General features: G+C 47.8%; 1 protein-coding gene across 1 annotated transcript in view; it reads right to left on the bottom strand.

The window, feature by feature from the left end:
• Window positions 1-17500, bottom strand: part of hecw2a (HECT, C2 and WW domain containing E3 ubiquitin protein ligase 2a) — a gene marked incomplete at its 5' end in the record, with an annotated part of 28564 nt that overhangs the window by 10093 nt on the left and 971 nt on the right. Inside the window, 20 exons of the mRNA XM_080018663.1 lie at window positions 25-138; window positions 967-1087; window positions 2625-2713; window positions 3230-3313; window positions 3921-4017; window positions 4122-4224; window positions 7213-7347; window positions 7513-7698; window positions 8510-8634; window positions 9045-9154; window positions 9994-10144; window positions 10473-10565; window positions 10676-10952; window positions 11115-11971; window positions 12509-12609; window positions 12834-12973; window positions 13189-13358; window positions 13658-13724; window positions 14068-14162; window positions 15234-15341. Coding sequence (XP_079874789.1) covers window positions 25-138; window positions 967-1087; window positions 2625-2713; window positions 3230-3313; window positions 3921-4017; window positions 4122-4224; window positions 7213-7347; window positions 7513-7698; window positions 8510-8634; window positions 9045-9154; window positions 9994-10144; window positions 10473-10565; window positions 10676-10952; window positions 11115-11971; window positions 12509-12609; window positions 12834-12973; window positions 13189-13358; window positions 13658-13724; window positions 14068-14162; window positions 15234-15341 — 3223 coding nt within the window. The remainder of the gene's footprint in view (window positions 1-24; window positions 139-966; window positions 1088-2624; window positions 2714-3229; window positions 3314-3920; window positions 4018-4121; window positions 4225-7212; window positions 7348-7512; window positions 7699-8509; window positions 8635-9044; window positions 9155-9993; window positions 10145-10472; window positions 10566-10675; window positions 10953-11114; window positions 11972-12508; window positions 12610-12833; window positions 12974-13188; window positions 13359-13657; window positions 13725-14067; window positions 14163-15233; window positions 15342-17500) is intronic.

Genomic DNA, 17500 nt, shown 5'->3' with positions numbered 1-17500 from the left:
AATAATGAAGGGCGTGTCTCTCACCCTTCCTCTCCCACGAAGCTGACGTAGAGCTTGCTCCTCTGCAGGTCTTTACGGGAGTAGCACATAATCTGGTTAAACGCATCCTCCAGGAGGTGGTCCCTGCGTATGATGAGCCTGGAAGGAACACACACACACACACACACACACACACACACACACACACACACACACACACATTAACACAATTGGATCGTGTATTAATCCATCAAAAATGGTGGCTTTGCTCAGTAAATCTAGATGCTGTGGGAGTCAGTTAGGACTCTACTGTGAAACGCCAAAATATCGCGTGCTTAAAATTCTGTTATTGATTTGTTATTGTTATTTGTTATTGTTATTGATGACCGATTTGGTATGTCTGTAATGATAAAAAAAAAAAAGGTTGTGGTTCTCTCTGAGGTTTCAAAGTTATTCACGTGATAATGTCTCCTGAAGAGGATTCTGAGCAATCTTGGCAGGATGGTACGACGCTCCGGGGCAAGTATTAGTAAGGAGTAGTAAGTAGTAAAATGGACGAGGACACGACACCTTTTTCTTTGAATGGGGAGTGATCTACCTAATGTTCTACGATACAAATCAGCGTTTCCAGTTCACGTTTAGATGCACCGATGAACTCTGCAGCGTGAAATGTTCTTCAGAAGGGCACAGAAAAAAAATCGTTGTTTTTTTTCCCCCCGCCTCTCCACGATGCCTCTCATGGCGACAGTCACGACGAACGTGAGCCTGACGGCGTGGTCGATGACCTGTCCTCAGTGTGGTCATACTTAGTATCCCAGATTAAAAAATTCCAACCTGAGGGAGTGCCCTGTCGGGTCAATAATAATAATAATAACAATAATAATAATAATAATAATGTGTAATGCTGGACATTCAGAGCAGGATGACAGTTTATTTATATATTTATTTATTCGTATTTTCTAAAAGGTACATCTGAAAGACGCCTACTTGACTTTCCCCGGTCCCTGGCCGTAGCCTTTGGTCTCCAGCTTCCGATAGAAGTTCCTCAGCTTGGCTTCAAAGTCTCTCTTGTACGGAGCCGGAGCGCGGGCGTTGGCTCGCTGCGTGCCTGCAAATCAAGGCCAGGACGCAGACGGGGAGCATGAGACGGACGGAGACGGTTTCATGTTTTTCTTACGCTGTTTTTTTTTTTTTAACACTCATATCTTAGACAATATGTTTTTGTCAAACCAATAAAACACCTCTGGGCTTGAGCTGAGGAGAAAAAGAGAAACTCAGATGCAGAGAGAGGGAGGGGGTTTAAAACAAACAAAAAAAGAGAGAGATATAAAGATAGAGTGTGCGTGTGCGTGTGCGTGCGCGCGCGTGAGGAGTGGTTTTTAAAATGAGACGGAGAGAAATAAATACATTTTAGCAGTGCAGCTCGTCGGTGCTGGTCATGCACTTTTGTGTCGCTTTAACCTTAAGGATAAATCACTTCACGATATTTACATACTGTGCATTTGTGCTCGTCGTGATTTAACATCCGTCGCTGTGAGGCATCATTGGCTTCATGTGTGTTTAGGCAACATGTGACTTGAGAGAGAGAGAGAGAGAGAGAGAGAGAGAGAGAGAGAGAGAGAGAGAGAGAGAGAGAGAGAGAGAGAGAGAGAGAGAGAGAGAGAGAGAGAGAGAGAGAGAGAGAGAGAGAGAGAGAGAGAGAGAGAGTCCTAAAATGGCAATGTGTCAAAGCTACTTTTGTCTGCGTTAAGACAAAGCTCCGGCATGACAAGACACGACAGAACCAGCCAACCTGTCTAACCCCCTCCCACCAGCAGGAGGCGCTGTTTCACCCAAACATCAGATGGGTGGATGAATTCATGCATGGATGGATGGATGGATGGATGGATGGATGCATTGACAGATATTCACCTTCAGTGTTTAACAGCAGAAGGAAACATTATATAATTTAATTTATATAGATTTTTAAATGTTTAACCTGTTTACTTCCTTTTTGATGTAGAAGAGTAGAGATATATACTGGGAGAAAATGGCAGAAATACACGGCAAAAGACACAAAGACAGGAGAGAACTCCCCCTCCGTCCAGCTCAACTCTGCAAAACCAAGGAAATTGAAGCCCAGACTCAACGTTTGATGCGGATGCCTCTTTCGACCATTTCGACACCTTGGACGTGTCTGCGTGATGTGGCGGACCGAGGGGGCGTGGTCAAGCCGCCGCCGCCGCTAGACAGGCGGTGCAGGATCCCATCCCGGGGCCGCTCAGCTGCTGGGGATCGGGCGTGGTCAGGGGCACTCCTCCCTCGGCTCTGCGGCGGCGGCTTGTCCACGCCCCCCCTCGGTCCGCCGCAGATGAGTCACAGTCTGGAATTGACGTGGCGGCGGTGTGTTTTAACGGCCAGGTGGAGGGCAATCAAAGCCGCGCCTCTAATTTCTACCACTGGGCTGTTGGAACGGTGTCCCTGGTTAATAAGGTGGAGCTGGGCATGCGGGCACAGCTGGCCAGCGATGATAGCGCTCCGTCATCATCGAGAATGGCGGACGGGTGAGTCCCGAGGTGGGAGCGTTGGTGCCCGGACCCCGGCCCGGAGAAAGAGGAGGGGGAAGAGAAGGAGCGAGAGAAGGAGAGGGGGAGGAAAGGCCTCACCAGGGGAACTCTGCGGGGAGGAGAGAGAGTATCCCGGGTGGAGCAGCGCGTGGGGGGGCACGTATGACATCACTTCCTCCTCAAATAAACTGCAGAAGAAACAAAAAAAACACGCGTGGTGTGTATGTGTGAAGTACACAGCTTTCTCTATTTTCCATATTCTATATTTTCTCTCATAATAATGAATTGATAATTAATAAATAACAATAATTATAACCATAATAATAATAATAACTAAATATTTCTTTATAAATGCAATCTGATTTTATAATTTTAAATGGCGTCATTAAACGGGTTGGGTAATAATGACAACTGGTTAATATTATGTGAGCTTTAGCAAAAGAAGCAACAGGTTAAAACCCACACACACACACACACACACACACACACACACACACACACACACACACACACACACACACACACACACACACACACACACACACACACACTATTCCCCATTGATCATTATTACAATACCATAACTGTGAATGTACAGTATGTATAACATGAAATATTGTATTAATTGCTTAAAAAAATACAAAAAGTGTGTGTGTGTGTGTGTGTGTGTGTGTGTGTGTGTGTGGGTGTGTGTGTGTGCTCACCTTAGCAGCATGACCAAGTCTGCATCACCCGAAAGCCGTGCAAGACCAGAGACTCCCTCCGTACGAATGAACTGTACTTTCTCCCTAAAAACACACACGCATGCACGAACGCACGCACGCACGCACCCACACACACGCACACACCCACACTCAGACACACACACACACACACACACACACACACACACACACACACACACACACACACACACACACACACACACACACACACACACACACACACACACACACACACACACAGAAGTCAGGGGGTTAACTGAGGCAATCCATTAGGATTAAAGGTTAATAGTGTGTTTAGAGTGACTGATGATAATGATGGTCATTGTGCTGTTGGTGGCCTGCAAGGTCAGACAGAAACAGAGAGAGAGAGAGAGAGAGGGAGAGAGACAGATGGAGAGGGAGAGACTGCGACAGAGAAGGAAGATAGATAGACGGATAGATAGATAGATAGATAGATAGATAGACAGACAGATAGATAGATAGATAGATAGATAGATAGATAGATAGACAGACAGACAGACAGACAGACAGACAGACAGATAGATAGATAGATAGATAGATAGATAGATAGATAGATAGATTGATAGATAAACGGATAGATAGATAGATAGATAGATAGATAGATTGATAGATAAACGGATAGATAGATAGATAGATGGCAGGAACCTACTTGAGTGAGTGGTTCCTAGCGAGCTCTGGCTGTCTCTCCTGGAGGATGTCAAAGACGTTGGGTTGCCGTAGAAACGCCACTATCTTGTCGTTGTAGGCTGGGAAACGGAAATGAGAGAATGAAGGGAAATCAATCCTGGCGCCTGTGTACGTCTGTGCGTGTGTGCGTGTGTGTGTGTGTGTGTGTGTGTGTGTGACTCACCCACAGGTACCAGGTCCTGGTACTGGTTTCGACTGGAGCCACTGAAGGTGCTGGATGGGCGTGGCATGAGGGGTGCGCTGGTTTGACGGGAGTCGTCGACCACCTGCAACACGAGCGGAGGCAAAAGATCTGAATCCCTGCTCCCACAGCCCGACTGCTCACAGCACTAAACAGCAATAAAAAATTTCAATCAAATAATAATAACAATTATAATAATAATAATAAACCAGTGCTGTAAACCAGTATGCAAACTAAAGTGCCAGTCTCAGGATCAGAAATTTGAAAATAGAAAGGTGTCCGTGAAACTTTTTTTTGTTTGAATGCTAATGGGTAGCATTGAAAAAACAAAAAGCTTGACACTGAAAAAATGGAGAATAAATAAATGTATAATCATAAAATATAGAATAAAAATTGAAGTCAAATTTGAAATTAAATAGAAAATAAGAATTGTATACATATACAAAACAGATACTATGCACAGGATAAATTATTTTTATGGGTATATAGAGTATAAATCCTAAATATGTATTATTACGATGAACTATTATTACAGTATGGCCTCATTGAAGCCAACAATATTTACTGTTAATTGGACTCTTGAAATATCTTAATCTACCGCTATGTTTCAGCAGTCCTGTTATCGCCACTGAAACTCAAAAAGGTTTTATCAGGAAATCAGTCAAATGAACGATTCATACATCATTCATTTCAAATATTGTTACTATATAAATCCCAATTACACCAATTAAATCATAAATATCCTTAAGAATTGCTTTGCCAAGTTGTCAGTTGGCCCATTGAATTAACATAGTTTGTAAGATCCCACTTTTGTATGTGATGTATTTTATACATCTGAAAAATCGAGATTGTCTGTCTAGATTTTATTTCATAAACTGCCCCATTTGGATTTTTTTTTTTTTTATTTTGCACCGAAAAGGTCAAATGAACAACCATCAATAAGATGTTTGGTGACGTCATGTATTGATGTGGTATTGATGAAGCAGTATATAATCGGCTCCTAACAAGACAGCCTTGAAACTCACAAGTGGCGTCAATTCTGAATAGACTGCACTGGATTCTCTTTAGGATTTTATTTAAGGAGCCTATTTATTTTATAGGTGATTGATTCAAACAACATTTCCTTTTACTTCGATCTTTTCTCTCCGCCAACTTTCTTCGTAACAACAAGGTCACGGGCGATATGGGAGGCTGGTTTCAGGAGGCAGGTCTCGCAGTGGCTATTTAGGTGATCGTGTCTGGTATCTGTCGAGAGCTACACCCCAGTCCCAGTGCGGGACCCAGTCCAAGTATTATGGCCTGTTTGTGGTTTAAGGTCAGTGACAATCTTGCTGTTACGACTTGTTCTGTTTAATATGAAATTACACCGATCAGCCACAACATTAAAACCACCACTAATAACAACTAATATTGTGTAGCTCTTCCTCGTGCTGCCAAAACAGCTCTAAAGTGGAGGTATGGACTCCACAAGACCTCTGAAGGTGTCCTGTGGTATCTGGAACCAAGACGTTAGCAGCAGATCCTTTAAGTCCTGGAAGTTGTGAGGTGGGGCCCCCATGGATCAGGCTTGTTGTTCCAGCAGATGTTGTCCCACAGATGCTCCATCGGCTCGGACCCTAACCATGCCCATCCTCATGAAAATGTGATTCATCAGACCAGGCCACCTCCTTCCATTGCTCCATGGTCCAGTTCTGAGGCTCATGTGTCCATTGTAGGAGCTTTCAGTGGTGGACAGGGGTCAGCATGGACACTCTGACCGGTCTGCAGCTACACAGCTCCATACACAGCAAGCTGTGATGCACTGTGTGTTCTACACCTTTCTATCATAGCACCATTAACTTTTCCACCAATTTTTGCTGCAGTAGTTCTTTTGTGGGATCGAACCAGACGGGTTAGACTTTACTCCCCACATGCATCAATGAGCCTTGAGCGCCCATGACCCTGTCACCGGTTCACCGGTTGTCCTTCCTTGGACACTTTTGGTCAGTACTAACCACTGCATACCGGGAACACCCCACAAGACCTGTGGTTTTGGAGATGCTCTGACCCAGTCGTCCAGCATCACAATGTGGTCCTTGTCAAAGAGGCTCAGATCCTTATGCTTGACCATTTTTCCTGCTTCCAACACATCAGCTTCAAGAAGTGACTGTTCACTTGCTGCCTCATACATCCCACCCCTTGACAGGTGCCACTGGAATGAGATGAGACATGTTATTCACTTCACCTGTCACTGGTTTTAATGTCGTGGCTGGTCGGTGTATAGTATAGTATTATAGTATTATATTATAGTATATAAAGTAATACTCATTTACCTTTTTATCACTGCCCTAAAAATAAACGGAATTTAAATAGTTGTAACTCAATAAAACAAATTCCATTAAATATTTTAAAAAACCTTAAAGTAAACGTTTCAAGGCAAGGCAACAAGTTGTAGGGAGTTGTCATTACTTTTTAGTTTTTTTACACACAGTAACACTGTTGTTGAGAATCACCTGGCGTTTATTCTACACTACAGCCTTCTTCAGGAGATGTGAGCAGCCAAAATGTGTCAGTCACCCGACACACCTGTCACCTGTCAGAATATCAAACACCGGCGATGGATAAGGGAATCCGGCAAAATACGGTAAAACTGGACCAGTAAACATTACACCGGGAGGAGAATGGCCGATCAACTTTCTTACACTTGGGATTACAGCCTGTACATGTTGCTAGGCAACAGCAGATACCGCCACTCCATCGAGGCAGCTATTTGACCACCAGGCATCAAACATGACATTGACCTGACATTCGGAGTTCAACCAGAAACGCGCACATGGAATTAGCTTTATCCCAGTTTGTATGAACATAATAATATTTACTGACGTTTCAAGAGCAGTTACTATCATGTACTGCTGTCGGTACTTCCCCTTTCCAAAAAGACAAATCCTGTACTTCTGAAAAGGCCTTTATCAATTTTGCAGTGTCTACAACTCGGTGGTTGACTCCAAGTGCTGAGTGGTGGTGAATAAGTGTGGGGGCGGAGGGTGGAGTGGGTGCAGCGGGTGGAGTGGAAAGGGGGGGACTAGTCTCTTACCTCCCCAGCACTGTGGCTCCTCTGGCGGCTCAGGTGCTGGCGGTGAGCCAGCAGACCGGTGGAGCGGGAGCTCTGGAGGGGGAGCCGGGGGTCGATGAAGGTCGTGGAGCGGCAGTTGTGATCCACGAAGAAGGGCTGAGGGTGGAGACGCAAAACGGTTCACAAAGCGCCCGCCTCCATAATCCAATACAACCACTCATCAACTTCCGGCGGTGTGGCCGGCGTCATGAAACGAAGACGCTGTTTTGTCGTCCGAACTGACCAAGGCAACAAGGTGTGACCTGAAACGGTGACCCCCACCTTTCCAGTGTGGTCGTGCTTCATCTCCCAGCCCCGGGGCAGCTCCAGCTGCTTGTTGGAGAACATGTTGAGGAAGGTGACCAGGTCACGGTTGTGCTGGTAGCGCTCGAAGTGGTGAGCGTCCCGTCGCACCTTGCTGATCATGTGCTTCAGGCAGGTGTTGCTCGTAAACATGCGGTAGGCACTCTGCACGGAGGAGGCAAAAAGTACCAGGATGACGGACTACGTCTGGGGGAAACATGGCCGTGCGTAAACACCGGACACTGTGCAGGCGAGCGTATCCCACAATGCATTGCGCGGGCAAGACGGCAGTAAGAGTCTCTCTGCTGTGTTGTCATCAGTGTAATAACATTATGGGAGACTTTTATTTATACTGAGTACTTTGCTACTGACAGGTTAATGGAGCCACGCTTCCTATATGCTCACTTTTAAAACAATATTCAATTTGGGTAATGCCAATTAACCATTTAAACCCGCCCCGCCCAACGTGTTTTGTTTTAATTCAGATTTGACACAGTGTGAACTCTGGGTTTTAATGATCATCTGTCGGCCCCTTAGTGAACGACTCCTGCAGAATTAGGACATTTCCATCATGTCCGTCCCTGCGTTGCCATGCTCGTGTTGTTGCTAGGTTACAGTGCCAAGACGGTTTTGGAAGAAAGAAGCGAAAAAAACAAAAAAAAAAAAACTATTTCACATACTCTCTCAGTCCCACATGCAGCAGCACCCAAAATAACTGCCATGCTCCCCTAAGTGGAGAGGAGTGCTATTCTTAACAATTATTATTATTATTGTTATTATTATTATTATTATTATGTTTGAATATACTGTACATGGTAAACTACAGGTATATAAAATACACCGTTCCCCATTTCCAGCACAATTTACTGTACTTTATACTGTAAATACATTCACGTGGTACAAATTTATATTAAGTGGTCTTACACTAACATCGCTCTACAGTATTTGTGGTCCTGTGGGAAAGTGCTGCACTCACAGGGTTGGAATGCAGCACGGTGAAGAAGTCCGGGCTGCACAGGAACTTGGCGCTGGGCGACTGGAGCAGCAGGGAGAGGCGCGAGCGAGCGCTGGAGTGGACCATTGCACCTTCTCTACGGTACTCTGTAACACACACACACACACGCAGACGCACGCACACACACACACACACACACACGCACAGACACACACACATGCACACACACACACATTGTTCATCAAAACTTACTGATAGATAGTGTATGAAAGTAAAATATCCCAGATATGAAAAACACCACACGCAAACGAACACACACAGACACACACACACACACACACACACACACACACACACACACCAAAGCAAAACACACATACACAATTGCAACCGGGAGTCGCCCGTCACTTGTTGAGGACTGTGGGAGTTGACATTTTGTTTTGCTCAAAATATACTGAATATATATATATATATATATATATATCCATAAAAAAAACACAATCTACAGCAGCAGTTTGACATGTGAGACACATCTGGATGGATCCTCTGCACTGACCGGGGATGGTGTGGGGCAGCAGGTCGCTTTCGCTGGGCTCCGGCAGAGGCTCCACCGTGGCCTCCTCGGTCCGCTCGCTGTTGGTGATGGTTCTTCTGATGCTCTGGTACCTGGAGCGAGCACGGAAACAGCGCGGATTCAGTTTGGCATTCGGCAAAAACACCGTACCCACGCCGACTCTTCAGACATGAAAAGGCGACGGCAGCATCCGTCTCCGACACATGCCTGCAGACAGACTGAAATTGTCGTATTTGGGATCAGGACGACCGAGCGTAGAGGCGCTGCGCCGGCGCTGCCGGTTGTTTTTTTTTGGATCAGACTCATCGCGGCTTCCAAATCCCACAGCGGAGGTAAACAGACGGGCTCTTGTTTTGTTCAAAACAGAGCTATGTCAACACAGAAGTCTGTCTCTCTGAGTTTTAATGGTGTAGTAATGTAATGTAGCAATGAAATGCTTCCTCCTCGAGCCAATCCCAACAATGCAAGAATGAGGGAAAAAAGATTGCAACATAAGGTGACAGTAGGTAACAAAAAGGAGTATCCAGGATATTTACAAAAATATATATATATATTTACAGAAAATATATATTTACAAAAAAATGGATATTTACAGAAAATATATATTTACAAAAAATATATATATCTACAGAAAATATATATTTACAAAAAAAATCTACATTTACAGAAAGTATATATATTTACAAAATGTAAATATAAAATGAAGTAAGTTGAAATAAAACTTCAGATAAAGTTAAAGTGAAGTTAAAAGCCATAAGCAGATGTGCAAGATGAGTTTTCTGGAACAGAAGTGAGAAATCCACTGTGACTCCATCAAAAGTGTTTCTTCTTTTTGCGACGTGACCTCCGTCGCCACTTCTGCGCGGCGGCAGTGGCGGCATTTATACCCCTACCCCGGGCTTCAAACCGGTCGGGTGTGCGCTCGCCGCACCTGCGGTTCAGCTGCTCCATCTGCTGAATGGAGCTGGAGCGCGTCAGGCCCTGCGGGGCCGGGGGCCCCGTAGGCCGCTGCCACGTGGTGGTCCGGTTCACGTGGTCCACGAAGAAGATCCGCCCATGGCTGTCGATCCGGGCCTCCCAGTCTGCCGGGGAAACGGAAACGCAGGGAAAGTTCATGAATGATGAACGGAGGCATGTTTAGGGTAATACGGAGGAAGGAGCTATAACCATAATCGTGAGTAATTATACGGGGGTCTATATGTTATTGGATTGTTTATTTAAAGTCCAGTGTTAAGCAAATTCACACATGGTCAGAGTAATGTAATAACGTAATGTAAGTGACGTTAAAAGAGACAATACATTGCACGCGCACACACACACACACACACACACACAGACACGCACACGCACACGCACACGCACACACAGACACACAGACACACACACACACACACACACACAGACACTCACTGGGAGGCAGAGGCTCGTCCACTCGTTGATAGCGGTGGATATCGTGGCGTACGGACGGCAGTGATCGTACAGGGTGACCGTTAACCTGCGCACCTGCAGGTAGCAAAGCGAACGTACAAGGATGGCAATGTGCTTCAGAATAACTGTACTGACATTTACTTTACACCAAGATTCTCCACATTTTCTCATGAGAAGTCGTCTACCTTCCTCCCCGTCCGTCTCAGACCCCGCCTCCTCCGCCGGCTTTGACCCCTCCCCTTCCTGTTCTTCTTCCACGCCCCCGGAGGCCTGTAGACTCGGCCTTCTCTCGACCACCGTCCCGCCCGCCTCCTGGTCGCTGGCCGCGGTCGTCGCCGCTTCGGCCTCGTTGGTTGCGGTTTGGCCACCGGTGTCATTGTCCGTGTCCTGATTGGTTGGCCGGGAATCCAAAACAACGTCTCCCCCCGGATCTATGGCGGTTTCTGCCCCCTCCTCCGTGTCCTGTAAAATATTAAGCAGAAGCGAAAGCGAATGGAAGATCATCAGAGCATAAGTATTGTAAAAATGAGAGGTGCATAAATTGAAGAGGTGCTTCTGAAAAGTATTACATTTAGTATGAACTTTTAAAAATTATTCTCTGATATGAATGAACGGCAATCTCACCACAGCGGTGATCATGGTGATTGGACAACTCTCTGACGAGGATGCGACCGTCTGCGGGGCCGTCAGCATGGAGCAAGAGTCAACCTCCGACAGAGGCTCCTCGACCGGCGCCCTTCCTTCCTCGGGCCCCTCCCCGCCCTCCTGACACGCAGCGTGGGACACGGCCTCCGTGAAGGGAGCCTCCTCCACCTCGGAGAACACGTCCGGCTCCGAAGCGTCCTCCAAGTCGACAGCCGGGTCCATCTCCAGGGCCACCTCAGCATCGGGGGGCCGGTCATCCATGGCTTCGGCCTCTGCCTCCAATGCCCGGGGCCCCAGCAGCTCCGGCTCCTGCTGAAATTCGGGGAAAGGGTCTTCATCCTCGGGGCCGCCCATATCTGGGGGGTCTCCGTTCAGCAGGAGCGGCGACCCCGGCACCGGGGTGAAGTCGTTTGCCCCCGACCGCTCGTCGTCCTCGTCCGAATCGATGTGCAACATGGCGCTGAGGCGCGTGTGTGTGGGGAAGCTGGAGCGTAGCTTGGGCGAGGCCGCGCCCAGGGGCCTCTCCCCGGGGCCTTTTGGTGCTTCGATGGCGTCCAGGCCCTCGCTCAGCGACCGCTGGAGCATGAGCCGACAGCCGACGCCCGACAGCCCTTCGCCGTCCGCGAAGAGGCCCTCCACGCCGCCTGCCGCCGAGTCCTTCTCCGGGTACGCCGCGGCCCCGCCCTCCCAAATACTCTGCGAGCCCTGGGAGCCGGTGGGGGAGAGCGCCACCGAGACCACACCGGGCAGGTGATGGGGCAGGTCCTCATCGTCCGACGGAGTCCCCGGAGCTCCGTTCAAAGGCGAAATGCCGATGATCGAGTCGGGAGACGCGCCTTCAGGGGGGAGGGGGGGGGCGGAGAGCAGAACGGGCGGAGCGAGAGTTAGAAGGAGGGAGGGTGAACCAACACCTGGTATTCACATTTGGGGACAATTGTTCAGCACTGGTGTGCACAGACTTTCTCAGGGGCAGGAGCAAAAGGGGGAGAAAAAAAAAAAAAAAAAAAAAAAAAAGCACAGAAAGGGCGATTCCTGAAGAACCATTGAAAGCTTCACCCAGGAAATTGTACCCATGAGCAAACCTTCACACCCACACGGAACGGCAGGAATGATGGGGAAGGGCGTTCGAGGCTGGGACACTAAAAACCAAGCGGAACGTTTTCGGAGCGAAAAACACGCGTTTGGACGAGGAAGCGTGCGGCGTTTTGAGTTTTCCATTCCTTCTTTCACTCGTGGTTCACTGCCTTAGAAATCGATCCCTGCTTCCCGACCCCCCACCCCCTCCCCCTCCCTGACCGCCGCGCCCCCCTCCCCCGTGCTCACCAGTGCTGTTATTGTACTCTGCAAATGTAATTTCGGAGACAGAGTCTCACCGTCAGGTCCTGTCGAGGTGAGTTCCACTCTGAACTGCATCTGACCACTTACATGTTCAGTGGGCAGGCGTCGACAAAGAGAGAAGCCGACTGGTTGGACTCTGCGGACAACCAAGAGAGACGGACAGCGCATGAAATAAAGTGCGTCAATTGGGCCCCCTGATCCAGTCCTGGCTTTGTACAGGCCAATTTGCCAGGATTTAATTTCTTTATATCGTTTTTCTATTGATTATTTTCAACCTCGGCTCAGTTGTGATGTCGTGCATTCGATAGAATCCTCTGGGAATGCGACGTTATTTACCGTCGCGTCCAGCGGCTCACTTACCCAGGTATCTTTTCAATGAGCCTCTGCACAGGGATCGTGAGCTGACCCAGGAAGCGCTTGATGATTGGTCTGCTTTTTGCGAACTTGTCCTTCACCTCAATGTACAGGATGTCAGTCATCAGCGCCACGAATGTGTATTTCTACGGAGAGATGCAGAGAGTTGCACGCTTTGATCTTGGTGGTCTATTTTGAAAATTGTTGTAATCAATCAAGACTACGTATGTGTGCGCGTGTGTGTGTGTGTGTGTGTGTGTGTGTGTGTGTGTGTGTGTGTGTGTGTGTGTGTGTGTGTGTGTGTGTGTGTGTGCTTGTGTGTGTGTGTGTGTGTGTGTGTGTGGCAAGGGCAGAGCACTACCTCTCCGTGCCAGACGGGGTTGGTGGTGTTGGCGATGATGGCGGAGCGCCTCTCCTGCCCGTGGTGGCTGAAGGTGGGGAACACGCTCCTCTTCCCCGGGTGGATGGACATCTTCAGGTACGGGTCCGGGTTGAAAAACATCCCCTTCTTCAAGCCGGTGGCACGGAGATCTGGCAAACCAAGCACGTGGGTACGGTAAGAGCCCCGTTCATTCAAACCTCACTTTTCGAACGTTTGGATTTGCTCATTGTCTCAGAAGTCCAACCATCAGTGCATGGGTGGAGCAAAAGCAACGGCAGGATTTTAACTTTCCCGACCTGGAGTTTACAGCTCAAATGTCGATTGTTACTAAAAACGTAGGGAAGTATAAATGTGGAAATAAAACACACGTCACACAAACCCACACATGGATGAGCACCGTGGAACACAGCAACACACACGACAGCACACGTCACACTCTGCAGCTCACCTGTTAAAGTAAAGCTGATCAGTTTTCGGGGATGGTCTGTGCCGACCTGCTCCGCTAACCCCTCGGCCTGAGGAAGTGTGGGCGTGAGAAAAAATTATATATATAACAGAACGGCAAACACATTTTCACAATAGCGGGTGTGTAAAATAAGCAATTATACAAATTTTACAAAGAACGAAAAATGGTAGAAAATCCGGGTTCAGAGAGTAAAACTCCACTCCGGAATTTTGAGTAGATGGTGTGGATTTGCTAACCAGAATCCAAATGATTGGTCAGTCCCTGGGTGGACTGCAAAAACATGGCAGGAATTTTACTTTCTGGATTTTTCCACCTCTGAATCACTCACGCGCACACACGCGCACTCGTGTGCACACACACACACACACACACACACACACAAAGAAACACACCAGGACTCCAGGGTTTTGGACGGTGATGCAGGGGGTCGTGGCTCTCAGCGCTCCGCTCACTCCGTGGTAATACTTAAAACAGATCTTGGTCTCAGCTGCAGACACAGGAAGACATGCAACACAGGAATGAGTGTAATAGAGTACACCACTAATAACCATTAATATTGTGTAGCTCCCCCTCGTGCCGCCAAAACAGCTCTGACCCGTGGAGACATGAACTCCACAAGACCTCTGAAGGTGTCCTGTGGTATCTGGCACCAAGACGTCAGCAGCAGATCCTTTAAGTCCTGGAAGTTGTGAGGTGTGGCCCCCATGGATCAGGCTTGTTGTTCCAGCACATCCCACAGATGCTCCATCGGATTGGACCCTAACCCCACCCATCCACATGATGTAGAAGAAAACGTGGTTCATCAGACCAGGCCAACTCCTTCCATTTCTCCATGGTCCAGTTCTGATGCTTACATGCTCATTGTAGGAGCTTTCAGTGGTGGACAGGGGTCAGCATGGACACTCTGACTGGTCTGCAGCTACACAGCCCCATACACAGCAAGCTGTGATGCACTGTGTGTTCTACACCTTTCTATCATAGCAGCATTAACTTTTCCACGAAATTGTGCTACAGTAGCTCTTCCGTGGGATCCAACCAGAAGGGCCAGACTTCACTCCTCCGCATCAATAAGCCTTGGGCGCCATGACCCTGTCACCGGTTCACCGGTTGTCCTTCCTTGGACCACTTTTGGTCGGTACTAACCACTGCATACCGGGAACACCCCACTAGACCTGTCTTTTTGGAGACGCTCTGATCCAGTCGTCTAGCATCACAATGTGGTCCTTGTCAAAGTGGCTCAGATCCTTAGGCTTGACCATTTTCCCTGCTTCCAACACATCAACTTCATGAACTGACTGTTCACTTGCTGCCTCATACATCCCACCCCTTGACAGGTGAACGAGATGAGACATATGCTTCACTTCAGCTGTCGGTGGTTTTAATTTTATGGCTGATTGGTGTATATCCTATTGGATTAAATTACATCCAATTTGATTGCCTCCTACTTGATCCATCAGAGAAACTTTGGAAAAATCTAAATGTACATTTACATTACGACGCTTTTCTAGCCTTAACCAAACCTCCCAGCTTCCCTTTACCTTCGTTCTCAGCAACTTACGTTCCATAAAGTACGGCCCGGCCTCCAGCCTCCACACGATCTGTCCCTTCTGGGTCCCGTTCACCCCTCGGTTTTTACAGTCCCACACGTTGGAAGGGCTGGTCTCATCTGGAAAAGCACAAAATCGTTAATTCAGCCTGTGTCTGCCTGCGTGCGTAAATAATAAAACCGTATTAAATTCTGTCCATCTCTTACATCACTCCAGCTTACAGCGTGGGTATGCTGTACAATATGTGTGGGTGCATATTTACATATTTAAGTGTAGGTCTGTATATAGTATGTATGTACATTATGTTTATATGGATGTCTGTATATGTAAGTATATCAGTTTTTATATCTATAAATATTCTCTTTTACTTTTATTTATTTCAAAGCACTATATCCTCACTTTACTTTGTGTTATAACCCAAAACGATGCTCAAGCCACACTGATGACAAACTGCATTTGTTAAGGCCCTGGGAATGTTTGCTTCGCTCAGGTCTGCTTCCCAAATCTCAAGTTCGCTGTTAAATCATTGAGCTGCATTCCCAAAATAACTTTACTACAACCTCTAGCTGAAAGGTTGAACACACGAAACCAGCTCTGCAGATAAAAATGGCAGGCGGGGAAATCCGCTGCACGTAGCACTTTCACACACTAAACTAATGAGCGATCAAACCCCGCTGACTGGCAAAGGGAGAGCGGTCAACAGAGGCGTGTGTGTGCGTGTGTGTGTGTGTGTGTGTGTGTGTGTGTGTGTGTGTGTGTGTGTGTGTGTGTGTGTATATGTGTGTGGTTTGTCTCTGCATTGTGTATGTTAGACACACACAAAAGAGAATGAGAAAGAGTGTCATCTCGCAGGTGAGTGTGTGTGTGTGTGTGTGTGTGTGTGTGTGTGTGTGTGTGTGTGTGTGTGTGTGTGTGTGTGTGTGTGTGTGTGTGTGCACGCGTTTATATCTGAATGCATCTTTAGGCGAGAGAGAATGAGAGAGAGTGAGTTTGTGTTTGAGCCAATTATGTATGTATGTATGTGTTTGTGGGTGTGTGTGTGTGTGTGTGGGTGTGTGTGTACGTGTGAAAGTAAAGAGCATAGAACAAGGCTATACTGTATATGCACGCGCGTGTGAGCTTGAGTGTGTGTGTGTGTGTGTGGGTGCGCGTGCACGCGCCGGTATGTGTGTGAGATGAGGGTTGCATATCATTGAGTGTCTGCTTAGTCGCGGAAAGCCGCGGCCCCCCGGGGGCCCGAGACCCCGCAGCAGGTAATGAAGTCCTGATGGCCTCCCGATCGATAGTATGGGAGCTGGCGCCGTGCACCTGGCCTGCCGCTCCCCGGGACGGGCGTGGAAAGGTTAAAAAGATCACCGGCACCAGACGAGGGCTGACCGATGGAGACAGCGAGGGTGTGACGTCACGTTGCCGTGGGAACCGGTTCTAAACAGATTTTTTTTCTGGCCTATCACAGATCGAATTCGGTCATTCAAATAAACACATATTGATTTGGGTTTCCATTTAAATACAGAATACATTTCCAGTACATATAATATATATATCACCAGATGTGAAAGTCACGGTTCAAAATGGCCGTCGTGAATGTTCAGGACGGTTGGCTGTCTCCAGGGTAATCAGAATGGATCCGACTAAATCTGCCCGTTTCAGACGCCGCGCTCGCCCACGACCGCTCACGCATAAGTTTTCACCACGGTGGACAGAAATGCGCCCGGCCGCTAGAGCTCGGCGGCGTCACCCGCCGCACAAGTCGACGTGCTTCCGCCCGCCCCCCTGTCCAATTCCTGTCTCTAAGCAGGATTGACGTGCATCGTTGGAGCCCGCCCAGGCCGGACGCGGGGGCGTGCGTAGTTTTTGTGATGGTGTGTGTGTTATCGTATACCGAGGCCGGGCCGCCCGCTGTTGACTCAGCCTCCAGCCCCGCGTAGCGTCTCCGCGGCTCCCGTTTCAGTATTGACTCTTGGAGTCGGAGACTCCTACACAAGAAGCTACCGAGCTATTCTCAGCTCCCGAAAATAAAAAAATAAAAATAAAAAGGGCTAGGATCAGCTTAAAACCCTTTGAGGACCGCTTGCGTCAGGTTGGCTGGGTTCTTAAAAAGCTACCGCGCCTCGCAGCTCTGTGGCCGGAGAAAGGCCCCGTCCAGAACCTCATATGGGAAGCTGAAATTGGTTTTGACCGTAACTCACTGTTTATTGTTTTCGTTTTATATTGTTTGGTTTTGGAGTTTTGTGCAACGGCTGTAATGATGAACCCCATCACAGTCATGATAAATGTA

Source organism: Zeus faber, assembly GCF_960531495.2.
Source record: "Zeus faber genome assembly, chromosome: 18".
NCBI lineage: Eukaryota > Metazoa > Chordata > Actinopteri > Zeiformes > Zeidae > Zeus > Zeus faber.
Note: the sequence above shows the minus strand (reverse complement) of the source record. Positions and strands in the feature narration are given on the sequence as shown.